Here is a 16,047-nt window from a genome sequence, read left to right as displayed (position 1 = left end):
TAGTTGCCAGCAGCTCCAATTCTGGGTGATTCCAGCTGTGCTAGGAAGGCTCTTACTTCTCTGGTCAGGCAGGTCACTTGGGAGAAGGGATATGCATAGCTGCCTGAGCTCAGCACTCCAGGCAGCCTGGTCCTTGCTGGCCCCTGGGCCAGCTCTTTTGCATGTGAGCTGCAGTGTGGAACAGCCAGTGCTGTATTCACTGACACTATCTGAGCTCTGCTCTGTGGAACACATCTGTATGTGAAGGTGAAACTGAACTCATATAAAACAACTTGTATTTTGGCTTATTCTATAAAAGACTCTTACTGGGGATTGCTTTGTATAATGACTTTTACCTCTCTTTAACTGCTATGTAAATGCAAAGTTTCTTATACTGTGTTTGCTCTAGTTTTGTCTTTTCATATAAATCTTGGAGGAAGTTAATATAATGCATTTGACAAAGTGACTCCCATTTATACTTGACTTGTATCACTTGGCCATGGCATACAGGGGTTTTTCCTCTTGAAAAACTCAAATTGTAGGTAATTTGTAAATAGCTCAGATTTAACTCTCCAAAAAGCCACCCAGAATAAATGGAAGTAATCTTACTTTACTTAAATCGAAGCTGGTTCTTGGTATAAAGAAGAAATAACTGAGAACGTTATTGGGAGGTTAGAGACAAATGACAAAGTTGGGAGGTCAGCACATACTCCCTTCTCACCCTCTGTGAGATATAAGAAAAGGTAACAGCAAATATCTGCTTCTCTGCAACATTTGCATGTCCAATGGGCTGTGTAGAAAGACGTTAGGATATGGGATATAGAGTCAGCTAAACCTGGGTTCAAGGCTTATGGTCTGAACTCTGTGATCTTGAGAAGGCCCTTCACCCTCTTTGAACCTTCGTTTCCTGATCTATAAAATGAGGATACTTTTTGAGGATTAAATAACATAGATAAAGAGCTTAGCACAGTATCTGGCACATAAGAGATACTCAGTAAACACTAGCCAATAAGCATCAGTGCCAAAATTATCAGATAGATTGTGATCTTCTGGAGGGCAGGAGCCTTATTTTGTTCTTCTCTATATTTCCAACACCTAGCATAGCATTGGACACACACACACACACACACACACACACACACACACACACACACACGTATTCAACAGGTATATTTTGCAAAATGATCACCACAATAAGTCTAGGTAACATTCATCGCCATATATATTTACAATTTTTTCTTGTGATGAGAACTTTTAATATTTACTCTCTTAGCAATTTACAAATATGAAATACGGTATTACCAACTATAGTCACCATGCTATACATTATATCCCAGGGCTTATTTATTTTATAACTGGAAGTTTGTACTTTTTTGACCACTTTTACCCATTTCACTCACCTCCCTACCCAAGCCTCTGGCAACCACCAATCTGTTCTCTGTATCTATGAAATTTTCTTTTTTTTGGATTCCACATATGTGAGATCATACAGTATTTGTCTTTCTCTTTGTGACTTATTTCTCTTAGCATAATGCCCTCAATTTCCATCCATGTTGTTGCAAATGGTAAGATTTCCTTCTTTTTTATGGGTGAACAATATTTATTCCATTGTATATTAGAGAGTAGATCCTAAGAGGTCTCATCACAAGAAAAAAATATTTTTCTTTTTCTTCTTTTTTTTATTCTGTGGGTGTTAACTAAACTTTTTGTGGTAATCCTTTCACAATATATCTAAGTCAAAAATTCAAATCATTGTGCTGCATACTTTAAACTTATACAGTGCTGTATGTCAATTGTATCTCAGTAAAACTAGAAAAAATATTCCATTATATGTATACATACCACATTTTCTTTATCCATTTATCTATCAGTGGACACTCAGGTTATTTCTATGTCTTAGGTATTGTAAATAACGCTGCTATGAACATGGGAGTGCAGATATTTCTTAAACATAGTGTTTTTGTTTCCTTTAGATATAGTGCCAGAAGTGGAATAGCTGGATCACATGGTAGTTTTATTTTTAATTTTTGAGGAACCTCCACATTGTTTTCCATAGTGGCTGCACCAGTTTACATGCATTTAAATAAATGTTTAAGATAAATGTAAGCTACAGATTTTTTTTTGAGTGCTAAAATTTTCTTTATTTAAAAAATTTTCTTATACATAATCTTGAATTTCAATTTTAATTTTCTTTGCTATTTAAAGTTTATTTAAGAACATATTTTTCATTTTCCAAGTATTTCACATTATTTTAAACTTTGGTAATTGTTTTTTTTTTTCTGATCTTTATTGGACTATAATAGCTTTATACTGTTGTGCCAGTTTCCCCTGTACAACAAAGCAAATCAGCTGTATTTATACATATATTCCCATATCCTCTCCCTCTTGAGCCTCCCTCCTGAGCATGCCTCCCACCTTCCCTCTATCCCACTCCTCTAGGTCATCAGCAATCATTGAGTTGATCTCCCTGTGTTAGGCAGTTGCTTCCCACTAGCTATCTATTTTACATTTGGTAGTACATAAATGTCAAAAAGATCCAAGTAAATATTCATGATTGAAAGTCTCAATATTGCTAAGATGTCAATTCTCCAAAAATTAAGACAACTTTAAGGAAAAAGAGAAAAGTTGGAAGACTTTATATCACAAGATATTAAGAATTACTATAAGCTACAGTAATTAAAAGAGTGTGGTGTTAGCAAAAAGACAAATAAATCAATGGAACAAAATCAAGACTCAAGAAACAGGCCCAGGCATATACAATTACTTGATCTGAAACAAAGATGAAGTAGGGTAAGGATGACCATTTCAATAAAAAGGAAATGGTACCAAGTCAATACCTGGATACTCATATGGAAAAAAATGACCTTTGGAATTCTATGTGGATCATAAGCCTAAACGTGAAAGGTAAAGAAATATAGCTTTTAGAAGATAACATAGGAAAATATTTTCATGACCTTGAGATAGGCAAATATTTCTTAAAAAGGGCACACAGAAATACTAACCCCCAAAGAAAAGATGGATATACTGGATTTTATTAAAACAGAGAAAAAGAAGACATCAAGAAAGTGAAAAGGAAAGCCACATATTGGGAGAAGAAACTTCTAGTACATATATCAATACATACACCTGACAAAAGACTTATGTCTAGAATATATGAAAAACTTCTATAAATCAATAAGAAAAAGACAGCCCAGTTAAAAAGTTGGACCAAAGACTCAGACAGAAACTTCACAAGAGAGATAGTCACATGTCAATAAGCATATTAAACAGTGCTCAACTTCATTAGTCATCAAAGAAATGCAAATTAATACCATGAAGAGATATCAATACATACCCACCAGAATGACAAAAACTATAAGTCAAACAATACCAAATGTTAGCAAGGATGTTGACCAATCTTATACATTACTGATGGGTTTGTAGACTGGCTACAATCACTTTCAAAAATGATTTGGTACTATCTACACTTAAGCTAAACATATGACTCAATTTAATTCCCAGGTAAATATCCAAGAGAAATGAGTATTTATGTCCATCAAAAGACCTATGCATTAATGTTAAAAAAGCTTTAATCATAATTGTCCTAAACAGAAAACAACCCTAATATTCATCAGTTGGAGTATAGATAAGTTGTGATATATTAATACAGTGGAATACTACAGAGCAATGAAAAAGAACAAATAATTACTATATCCAAAATAAGGATAAATCTCACAGATGTAATTTTGAGCAAAAGAAACCAGACACAAAAGAGTACATGCTGTATGATCCCTTTTACTGAAAGTTCAAGATTGGAAAAGTAATTGAGGAAGATAAAAGCCAGAATGGTGATTATGTTTGAGGAAAGCATTAACTAGAATGGGATGAGAGGGACCCTTCTGAGGTGGTGACTGACAATTGTCTTATTGCTTGATATGAGTAGCTGAGAGGAATACTTAAGATTTGTGAACTTTATATACGTTATACCTCAGTGAAAACCAACAAAAAGAAATTAGTAAAAGAGCAATGAAATAAACCCAAAGAAAGCAGAAAGAAGGAAATAAAGAGATAAACAGATGTTAAAGAAAGGAAAGCAAACAAACAAAACACCATTAGAATTAAAAAAGGCAAAATTTGGTTTATTTGGAAAAGTAAATGAAATAGACAAAGTTGGCCAGTTTAAATTAGAAAAAAAACTCGGAAATGAATAAGAAGGATGTATAAGAAATAATTTGGCTAGCCTATGTCCCTGGTTCCTGAGAGGTGACCTCTAAACCTGTGGAATTTGTTATTCATGGTGGGCTCCTGGGACTACCCCTGAAGGTTTATGCTAATGAGGTGATTATTGGTGGTCCCTGGATAGTTTATGCTAATAAGATGACAGGGTGGGGGCTGGCTATGCCAGAAAGAGCAACTGTGACACTGAGCCAAATGATATCAGCCCAACCTCTGAGGACAAGAGAAAACTGAAGATTGGGTTCAACCATGTGAACAGTGATTCAATCAAAGATGGCTACATAATGAAACTCCAATCGAAAACTGAACACTGAACAACCCAGGTGAGCTTTCTGGCTCTGCAATTCTCTGCACACACCTAGCTACACCTTGATACCCGGAGAGTAACACATCCTGAGGATGTGGAAGCTTTGTATTTGGAACCCTTCTGGTCCTAGATTTTGCCGTATGTGTCTCTTCCTTTGGCTGGTTCTGATTTGCATATTTTTGCTATAACAAAACTGTAATTGCAAGTATGGCACTTTCCTGGAGCTCTATGAGTCTTTTTAATGACTTAATAAGCCTGAGGGTGGTTTTTCATTTGGTGTGAGGAATCTTGGGCAGACTAAGTCTTAAAGAACAGTGCTCTAACCTCAAGTTTGGCTAACCCCAGGTAGAGGACTAACTACAAAGAGTAAGTTGTAGGGCACTAAAAATCCTATTCACAAGGGAACCCTCCTACACTGTTGGTAGGAATGTAAATTGGTACAGCCACTATTGAGAACTGTATAGAGGTTTCTTAAAAAACTAAAAATAAAGCTACCATATGATCCAGCAATCCCACTCCTGGGCATATATCTAGAGAAAACTTTACTTTGAAAAGATGCATGCACCCCAATGTTCATTGCAGCACTATTTACAACAGCCAAGACATGGAAGCAACCTAAATGTCCATCAACAGATGAATGGATAAAGAAGATGTGGTACATACCTAAAATGGAATATTACTCAGCCACTAAAAAGAATGAAATAATGCCATTTGCAGCAACATGGATGGACCTAGAGATTATCATACTAAGTGAAGTAAGTCAGACAAAGACAAATATCATATGATATCACTTATATGTGGAATCTAAAACAAAATGATACAAATGAACTTATTTACAAAACAGAAGCAGACTCACAGACTTAAATAAAAAATTTATGGTTACCAAAGGGGAAAGGTGGGGAGGAGGGATAAATTAGGAGGTTGGGATTAACATACACGTGCTATTATATATAAAATAAATAATCAACAAGTACCTATTGTATAGCACAGGGAACTCTATTCAGTACTCTGTAATAACATATATGTGAAAAGAATCTGAAAAAGAATAGATATATGTATATGTGTATGTATAACTAAATCACTTTGTTGTACACCCGAAACTAACACAACATTGTAAATCAATGATACTCCGATATACAATAACAATGAAAAAAATCCTATTGACAATGGCAATGATTATAAACCACTTAGGAAAACAATCTAACAAAAATTTTCTAAGACCAATGTGAAGAAAATGAAACTGACTAAAGAATACAAATGACCTAAGTAAATGGAAAGAGAAATCATGTTTCCATATGGAAAAAACTCGATATTAAATAGACAGTAATTCTCTCCCAAATGTATAGGTAAATGAACTGCAAGCTGATCAAAATCCAAACAGATTGTTTAAAAAGTGAAATGTGATAGACCTATTCTCAGATTCACTTAGAAGAGAAAAGGTACAAAAGTCAAGATAGTTTTAAAAAGGAACAGCGAGTTCATGGATTGGAAGTCAACACTGATGCCAATACTACCTAAAGTTATCTACAGATTCAACATAGTTTCTATCAAAATTCCAATGATGTTTTTTTGCAGAAATAGAGAAATCCATCCTAAAGTTCGTATGGAATCTCAAGGATAACTGAATAAACAACATAATATGGAAGAACAAAGTTTGAGGTGTTACACTACTTTCTGATTTCAAAGCTTATTACAAACCTACACTAATCAAAACAGTGTGCTACTGATATAAAGACAGGCATATAGAACAATGGAACAGAATAGAGAACAAACCCAGAAATAAACACACAAATGGCTCAAATGATTTGCAACAAAGGTGCCAAGATATTCAATGGGGAAAGGACAGTCTCTTCAACAAATGGTGTTGGGAAAATAGGATATTCAACACACAATATGGACCATTACCTTCTACTATACACAAAAATTAACTCAAAATTGATTAAAGACCTAAACTTTAGAGCTAAAACCATAAAACTCTTAGAAGAAAACATAGGGGCAAAGCATTATGGTGTTGCATTTGTTAATGATTTCTTGGTTATGACACCAAAAGCACAAGACAATAGATAAATTGGAGTACCTCAAAATTAAAAATTTTATACATCAAAGGACACTACCAACTGAGTGAAGTGGCAACCTACAGAATGTGAGAAAATATTTGCAAATCATATATCCAATAAGGAATTAATATCCAAAATGTATAAGGAACTCCTGTAATTCAACAACAATAACCAAAAAAATCCTTATTAAAAATGGGCAAAGGACTTGAATAGACATTTCTCCAAAGAAGACATGCAAATGGCCAATAAGCACATGAGAAGATTTTTAATATCACTAGCCATTAGGGAAATGTAAATCAAAAGCACAATGAGATACCAGTTCACATCTTTGGGATGGCTACTATCAAAAACCAGAAAATAACAAGTATTGGTGAGGATGTGGAAAAATTAGGACGCTGTGCACTGTTGATGGGAATGTAAAATGGTGTAGCCACTATGGAATACATGGCATTTCCTCACAAATTTTAACAATTATCAACAATTTCACTCCTAAATATACCCAAAAGAACTGAAACAGGGACTCAAACAGATATTTGCATACCCATGTTCATAACAGCACTGTTCACAGTGGCCAAAAGATGGAAGTGACTCAAGTGTCCATGGAAGATGAGTGGATGAACAAAATGTGGTGTTATGGAATGAATGTTTGTAGCCCCACCACACACACAAATTCATATGTTGAAGCCCTGTCACCCAGTGTGGCTGTATTTAGAGATGAGGTCTCTAAGAAGTAATTAAAGTTAAATAAAGTCATATGGATGGGGGTCTTGACCCAATAGGATTAATGTCCTTATAAGAAGAGACATTGGAGAGCTTGCTTGCTTGCTCCACACATGCACACACCAAGAAAAGGCCATGTGAGGGCATAGCTAGAAGGCAGCAGTCTGCAAGCCAGGAAGCGAGCTCTCAGCCGGCATCCCGGTGTCAGACTTCCAATCTCCAGAACTGTGAGAAGATACATTTCTGTTATTTAGGCCACCCAGTCTGTGGTGTTTTGTTATGGCAGCCTGAGCTAAGATGTGTTATATGCATACAATGAGGTTTCATTTAGTCTTAAAAAAGAAGGAAATTCTGACACATGCTACTACGTAGATGATGTTATGAAGACGTCAAGCTATGTGAAATAATCCAGTCACAAAAGGACAGATACTATACGATTCCACTAATATGAAGTTCCTACAGTAGTCATATTTATAGAGACAAAAAGTTAAATGGTGGTTGGGATGGTAGAAATGGGGAGTGATTAACGGGTATGGAGTTGCGGTTTGAAAAGGTGAAAAAGTTCTGGAGATGGATGGTGGTGATGATTGCACAACAGTGTGACTATACTTATTGTTACTGAACTGTACACTTAAAAGTAGTTAAAATGGTAAATTTTATGTTATGTATATTTTACCACAATAAAAAAATGGAAAAAAGTAATAAAATAAAAATTCAGTTAAAAAAAAAAAAGGAAAAATGACTGACTTGCTCTATCTACCAAGTGTCCACATGTAACTTTAAAACTTTAGACCTGTGTGGTGTTGGACCTGGAATAGAAAAACAGATTCCTGGAACAGACTGGAGTTTAGTAAAAAACAATAGTGGCCTTCAAATTAGTGGGGCAATGGTGGGAGAGTGACCAGGCTGGGGTGGCCTCGGGCATCTGGCTGTTTGCACACACACTCTCCGCTTAAACTGCTTCCGGGCATAATCAGCACATTGCTGACTGCCCTGAGTTTCATTGTAGGCTGGGTGGGGGTATCTCCTTGAACCTGACTGAACTGCGGAATGAATGGGTTGCTGGGTGGCAGGCAGTTCAGCTGAGCCGGAGAGGTTTGCTGCACTGATTTGAAACATCACCTTCAAATCCCAACCTAGCAGTGTTCAGTTTTCATTTATGTCAGGGGAATGTTATAAAGTTCACTTATTGTACTTATTAAATCTTTTATTCATTTAATTTCTTTATAATTCTTTCCAATCCCCTAGAAGGAGAGTGAGAGAGATGGCATTTGATGCCATTTGGGCTTGAAGGAGTACTGGGCTGTGCTCTAGTGCCTGGTGTAGGTCCTGGCACGTGGTAAATGAGAAACAAAAGTTTGTTGAGCGGCTGATTGATGGATTGATTGAATGAATGAAGTATTCCAGTACCTTAAAGGCTCTCCTGACTATGTTGAGTTTCTTCTGGATGATTACGGAGAATTCCTCGTCTTTGACATCAGTAGTGTCAGAGATCACATGGTGGGTAAAAGTCAGGGCATCTGTAGAGATTCCTTGGGACCTTCCATAGTCTTGAAGCACAGCAATAAGAAAGGCTTTGGAGAAAAACATACACCAAGTTCCTTGTGAGTCTCAGGGATTTAGGGGCTGTGCACGTCCCAAAGTTCCCCTGGGGGGATTAGCACCACTGAAGTCTGATGGGGAGGGAAGAGTAGGGAAGAAAGAGTCAGGAAATGCAAGAGGTGGGTGTGAGACTGGGCTGGGTGGGAGGAGAGTGTAAACCCAGCCACCTCACTCGTGCCTTGATGATATTAGCTTGGTCAGCAGTGTGAGCTTCCTTGGGAATGTGGGTTGCTTTTGTAATTCAATATGGATATAGAGGGGCTATGGATCCTGGGACCTTATCCACTTTTGACCCAATCTTGGTTGATCACAGTACCTCATCTTCCTGGCAACAAACATGGGTCCCATGGGCAAGGCCAAGATCCAAGTGTGTCAGAGCCTTTCTCAAAATGACACATGGACACTGGGAAAAGGAAGGCTCTTTTTCCTCTGGACTTGCTAAGTTGCTTGTGGCCATTTTTTTATCTTGGTTGCATGGAGAAAGGCTATGTGTAGCAGAGAAAAAAATGAGACCAAGATATGGTGGAAACAAAGCTAAGATGTGAGGAGGGAGGCTGAGAGTGACACAGAGGATGATTGACTACCTGAATCCAGCCATGCCTGAAGCCAGACCCCTTGGTTTCCTTTCCACTTATATGCACCTATAACTTGTCCTCTTTTGCTTAAACAAGTTTGGATTACATTCTGTAGCTTGATACCAAGATACCTAACACAGCTGTTAACTGTTCTTGCCACCGGCTCCTCTTTCCCTTGTTTAATCCATTCTGCATAAATTGTCAGTTGAGTAACTCCATTCTATTTTTTTTTTTTTTTTTGCTGCCCCGCGTGGCATGCAGGATCTTGATTCCCTGACCTGGGATTGAATCCATGCCCCTTGAAGTGGAAGAGCGGAGTCTTAAACACTGGACAACCAGGGAAGTCCCTCCATCCTACTTCTTGATTATGTAATGCTACTGCTTAGAAGCCACCACACCAGTGCACACTGAGTGAATTTTAGTTTCCTTAACTGGGTAATTAAAATCCTGCCACACTGGCATATTTCCTCTTCTCTGCTGCTACTGAAATACCCACTAAGTGCGCCTGACTTCGTGTTTTTGCTCAACCATCTGCCTTAGATGATCTTTCTCAAATTTTCCTACAATTCTTCAAGGCCCAAGAAGCCATCTCTCCTGGCCCAGCCTGAAGTGACCTTCTCCTATGTGTCCCTCCCAGACGGCTAAAGGCTCCAGGAGACAAGACCTGGGTTTTAACCACCTTTGTGCCTGCGGCAACAGCTGTCACACTGCGGCCTTGTCTGGGTGCTCAGTGACTGCTGGCCACACTGGCTCTGTCCAGCAGACATATGTCCTGAGTTCTGGGCCTGTACAACCAACTGCTTACCAGACATGGTGTTTGTATTCTCCAAACATCTCAAACTTGACATGACTTTTATTTATCAGTTTGCTCCTCTCTCTGAGTTCCCTATTTCAGTGAATGATATCAGCCTCCACCCAGCTTTCCAAACCAGAAGCCTGGGAGTCATGCTTAAATCCTCCCCCTTCTCACCCCATCCTCTCAAACATGGAGTCCAGCTGGGTCTACTTCCTAAATGTCCTTCTAATCATGACTTCTCCTCGACTCCACTACCACTGTCCAGATCCAGGTCATCACCAACTCTTACCTGGAGAATAAAGCAGATGCCTAAGTGACCAGGACCCAGACTCCAGTCCTGAGCTTCTCTAATCTACCCTTGCCCTTCTTCCACACTGCAGCCATCAGACCACGGGTCCCTTGCCTCGAGCAAGGCAGCAGTTCCCATTGCTGCTGGAGGGAGCAGGCTCCCTGGGAGCTGGCCTGGGCTCATCTCTCCAGCTTCATCCCACACCCTTCTCCCTTTGGCAGTCTTTGGCTCTGGTCATGATGAACATTTTGTTTCTCTAATGCGCTTTTTTTCTCTCTCACCTCTGGGCCTTTGAATGGTATTCTCTCTAATAAAAATACTATTCCCAGTTTAGTGCAGTGGTTAAACATGTGAACTTCCAAGTCAGACAGGCTAAGTTCAAATCTTGGCTCGGTCCCTTATTAGCTGTGTGACTTTGGACAAATTACTTAACCTCTCTCTGCCAAGTTTTTCTTATCTGAAAATAGGGATAATAATAGTAACAACGCCATAAGGTTGTCCTGAAAATTTAATGACTTAATGTATACAAAGTCCTTAGAAGAGTGCCTGGCACCTGGTAAGTACTATATAGTAAATACCAAGGGTTTTCCTTAGTCTCCTCTTATCCTGTCCCCATCTGGATAATATTTAACTGGTATCATGCTTCAAGTCTCATCTCATCTTACTCTTGTTTCCTTAGTGGCCTTCCCTGACCCTTAGTTTAGTTCCCCCTGTTTTAGGCTTCAAGGGTATTCATCTATTCTTATGTTCATTCAGAAAGTCATTTGTTCTTTCTTCAAATATTTATTGAGACTTTTTTTAGTGGTAAGGGCTGCTTTAGGTGCTTGGAATACAATGGGGAGTAAAAACAGACCTGGTTCCTGCCTTCATGTAGCTTACAGTCTAGTGCTGCCCCTTTACAACTCCCATTGCACCCCAATCACACATTATTGTAACAGGTTCTGGTTGGATATCTGCCTTTCCTGCTGGACATTTGTGCCAAGCTGGTGGGGCCTAGGACCCAGCAAACATTTATGCATTAATTTTTATTAAATGAATAAATGAATGAAATGGCTGGAGCACAGAATCAATCCCTTGGGAAAGTGCTCATGACCAGGAGTTCACTCTTAAAATGTAGGGGACTTTGGGGGGGATCTAGTGTTGTTGGCCTCTGACCTCATAGAATTAATGGCCTAGAGAGGAGGAAGTGAGATGCCTGCCAGGGTGCGGGTGAGGTCTGACAAGGATGGGGGTCTGTTTTGATGCATGAGGAGAGGGGGTGAGGAAGAGATGTCCGTGCGGAGGGAGAAGAGAGACTGCTCTAGTGCATGCAAGGGGCCCTAGCAGCTGTCGGGGGTGGGTAGTGGGTGGGTAGAGGTGCTGTTGTAGGGGCCTCTCAACCTAGAGGGGAGGAGGACGGGGGAGTGCTGGTGGAGGGACTGGGGTCAGGCATAGGGCTAGCCCTGGTTCTTATGCTCACCTTGTGGAAAGAAGAAAGCTGGGAGCCAATATCTTGCAGGAAATCCTTCAAAGAAATTCTTTTGATCAGTGGGGTGTTTGGAGTTCTGGCTAGGTGATGAGCTAGAGTGCTTCCAAGCTGTCATAAGACTCATATACCTATTGGAAGGCAGACCACAGGTTGGTGTGGTTAAGGGCATAGTAATTGCACATTTTCAGATGATTTGAGTAATTTCTTCCAGCGTCTCCTAGGTTCCTCCTTTTCTTTTCATCTTAGGCTCTCCCCCGTCTCTGGACTCTTGTCCTGTACTTTAATGAAAACCAGCTGTGGCTTTAAAGTCTTTGAGACCACAAAGCACTGGAAGGCAATGGATTTGTGTAACAAGGGATGTTGTTATCACAGTAGGAATCCTGGCTGGGCCTTGTGGAATCTTGTGGATTGGTGTTGAGCTACTGCCTTCTCTAAGAAGATAAACAGTAACACTCACCTATTGTTCAGTGGTATAAGAGACAGTTTAGTACAGACTTTGGAACTAGATTTTCTGGGTTCAAACCTCAATACTTCCACTTTCTAGCTGTGAAAACTTGGGCAAGTCAGTCCATGTTTTTATCTCGGTTTCCTCATCTCTAAAATGAGGATGATAAATAATAGTAACTACTTCATATCATAGGGTTACTATGGGAATTAAGTAAGCTAGTACGAATAAAGCACTTCAAAAAATGTTTAATACACTGTGAGGCACTCCTTAAGTGTGAACTACTCTCATGCCTTTCAAATTATCTTGTATTATGTATTAAATACACTTAAAAATTACATGAAACTAGTTTCTATTTCTTTTCACATTTCTTCCTGCTCATGTCACAAGACACAGTGTAGCATGATAGAAAGAGGAATGTACCAGGTTCTGTTTCTACCTCTGTCTCTTAGGGCAGAGTGAACTTGGAAGAAACTTTCAACTTCTTAGGTCTCCGTTTCCTCCTTCTAAACCGAAGAAAAGAACCCCTCCTTTGCTTAAATCCACATGTTGCTATGAGAACCCAGAGAGGCCAAGCATGTGAAATTATGTTGTAAAACCGTTAAGCTCAAAGCAAAAATGACAAATTTAAAGCAGCTTTCATACGTACCGACGATGTATTGCAGTGTAAGCCATTTTGGCCCAGGTATTAAAGAAATTCAGCCTCTGGATGAGGTCATTAATCCAGGAACTCAGGGGTTTACTTGACTTGTAGGCATGTTTCTGTTGGGATTTAGAAATAGGCACATAATTTTTAAAAGATTTGTCTTTGGGATCATTAAGAACATATCTGCAAACTTCGGTGACAGATTCAATTGCCAGGGATAAATAACTTGGCAAGAGGATGCTATCTTCCAACTGAAAGTACTTAATGAGAAATCTGAAAACTATTACCAAGGCAAATTGGTATAATCTTTACAGTGCTTTGCATAAAACAGTTGCAAGTTTCCATCCTGGCTAGTCTTTTATCATTCTCCTCAAGTTCTTTAATCCATCTTCTTTCCTGCCACCCATCTTCCTACCCACCTCTTTCCCCTTATCTGGGAAGATTACCTTCACAGGCCATTAGGTGTAAGTAATGTCAACTTTCTGGTCTTCCCCTATACAAAGTTCTATAAATCTCCACCCACTGTCTCTTTTCCCTCCTCTTTTCCTTCCAGTTCTAAGTCAAGCTGATTCTTGCCCCTGTGCTCTGCACAGCTCTTCTGGAGTATTTTTTCTTTTCTGTAGCTTCAGCTTTTCATTTTACATCCCTTTGTTTATTAACACACTCTTCTATCTTAAATACACAATCCACCCAACACTCAGTCCTACTTGTTTGATCCTCAACCAAACAGCAAACTAAATTCAAGGATACACAAAAAGGATCATAAACAGTAATCAAGTGGGAATCACCCCTGTGTTGTAAGGATGGTTAAACATATGAAAATCAAAAAATGTGATACACCACAGTATAAGAATGAAGGATAAAAATCCTATGATCATTTCAATAGATGCACAAAAAAACATTTGACAAAATTCAACATCTTTTCATGATAAAAACTCTCAATAAATTATGTATAGAAGGTATGTTCCTCAGCATAATAAAGGCCACATATGGCAAGCCTATAGCTAACATCATACTCAATGGTGAAAAGTTAAAACTTTTCCTTTAAGATCAGGAATAAGACAAAGATTCCCACTTTCACCATTTCTATTCAACATAGTACTGGATGTCATAGTCATAGCAATTAGGCAAGAAAAAGAAAGTCATCCAAACTGGAAAGGAAGAGGTAAAACTGTCTCTGTTTGCAGATGACATAATCTTATATGTAGAAAATCCTAAAGACTCCACCAAAACATTGTTAGAACAAGTGAATTCAGTAAATTTGCAAATACAAAATTAACATACAGAAATCAGTTGCATTTCTATACTGTAACAACAAACTATCTGAATGGGAAATTAAGAAAGCAATCCCATTTACAGTAGCATCAAAAGTGATAAAATACTTAGGAATAAATTTAACTAAGGAAGTGGTAGACCTGTACACTGAAAACTATAAGACATTGATGAAAGACCTTGAAGAAATAAATGGAAAGTATTGTGAAAATGTCTATACTACCCAAAGGGATCTGCACATTCAATACAATCCTGATAAAAATTCCAATGGCAGTTTTTACAGAAATAGAAAAAGCTATTCTATAATTGAATTTTTTCCTATCATGGAAGGAATTCTCAGGTTAAACATTTAATGAATATGAAAACAATTTAAAATATATCACCTGTGCCCACTTTGTCAAAATCCTTATTCATCCTATTAAAGACTCTAATAAACTAAAAAAATTAAATAAAATTATACAAATTTTATACAAAATCATACAGAAACTACAAAAGACCTTTAATAGCCAAAGGAATTCTGAGAAAGAACAAAGCTGGAGGCATAATGCCTTCTGATTTCAAACTATATTACAAAGATATAGTAATGAAAACAGTATGGTACTGGCATAAAAACAGGCACATAGAATAAAGAGCCCAGATACAAACTCAGGCATACACAGCTACCTCATTAAAAAAACTTTTTTTTTACTTTCTTTTTTGGCTGCACTGCGTGGCATGTGGGGTCTTAGTTCCTTGACCAGGGATCAACCCCATACCTTCTTCTTTGGAAGCACAGAGTCTTAACCACTGGACTACCAGGGAGGTTCCCATAGTCAGTCAACTAATTTTTGACAAGGGCACATAGAGCATGAAATGAGGAAATGATAGTCACTTCAATAAACAATGTTGAGAAAACTGGATATCCAAATGCAAAAGAATGAAACCAGACTCACAAAAATTTAGTTGAAATGGGTCAAAGACTTAAATGTAGGTCTGAAACCATAAAACTCATAGAAGAAAACATGGAAAAAGATCCTTGATTTTGGTCTTGGCAGTAATTTCTTGGATAAGACACCAAAAGCACAGGCAAAAAAAGCTAAGATAAACAAGTGGAACTATGTTAAACTAAAGAGCTTCTTCACAGTAAGGGAAATAATCAATAAATTGAAAAGTCAACCTACGGCATTGGAGGAAACATTTGCAAGCCATCTATCTGATAAGGGGTTAATATCGAAAATATATAAGGTGCTCAAACAATTGAATAGCAAAACAAACAACCTGATTAAAAAAGTAGGCAAAGGACCTGAATAGACATTTTCCCAAGGAAGATTCATAAATGGCCAACAGTACATGGCACATGAAAAGGTGTTCAATATCACTAATCATTAGGGAAATGCAAATAAAGGTCACAATGAGATATTACCTTACCTGCTAGGATGGCTATTAGCAAAAAGGCAAGAGATAAAAAATGTTGGTGAGGATGTGGAGAAAAGGGAACACTTAAAAATTGTTGGTGGGAATATGGTAGAGCCATTATGGAAAACAGAAAGTTGGTTCCACAAAAAATTAAAAATTGAACTACCATATGATCAGCAATCTCACTCCCAGTTATAAGTGTGAAGGAATTGAAATTAGTTTCTTGAAGAGATTATGTGAAGTTCCATGGTCATTGCCAGGTTATCCACAATAGCCAAGAT

The 16,047-nt window shown here is 38.1% G+C and overlaps 1 protein-coding gene across 1 annotated transcript in view; it reads right to left on the bottom strand.

Moving 5' to 3' along the window:
- DNAH14 (dynein axonemal heavy chain 14) overlaps positions 1-16,047 on the bottom strand; it is a 537,201-nt gene that overhangs the window by 12,790 nt on the left and 508,364 nt on the right. The window contains exons 81-83 of the mRNA XM_057727198.1: positions 13,103-13,215; positions 12,000-12,136; positions 8,689-8,852 (exon numbers count right to left, since the gene is read on the bottom strand). Coding sequence (XP_057583181.1) covers positions 8,689-8,852; positions 12,000-12,136; positions 13,103-13,215 — 414 coding nt within the window. The remainder of the gene's footprint in view (positions 1-8,688; positions 8,853-11,999; positions 12,137-13,102; positions 13,216-16,047) is intronic.

This window comes from Hippopotamus amphibius, chromosome 3, assembly GCF_030028045.1.
Source record: "Hippopotamus amphibius kiboko isolate mHipAmp2 chromosome 3, mHipAmp2.hap2, whole genome shotgun sequence".
In the NCBI taxonomy this organism is placed as follows: domain Eukaryota; kingdom Metazoa; phylum Chordata; class Mammalia; order Artiodactyla; family Hippopotamidae; genus Hippopotamus; species Hippopotamus amphibius.
The sequence above is the reverse complement of the archived record's forward strand: the minus strand, read 5'-3'. Positions and strand labels throughout refer to the sequence as shown.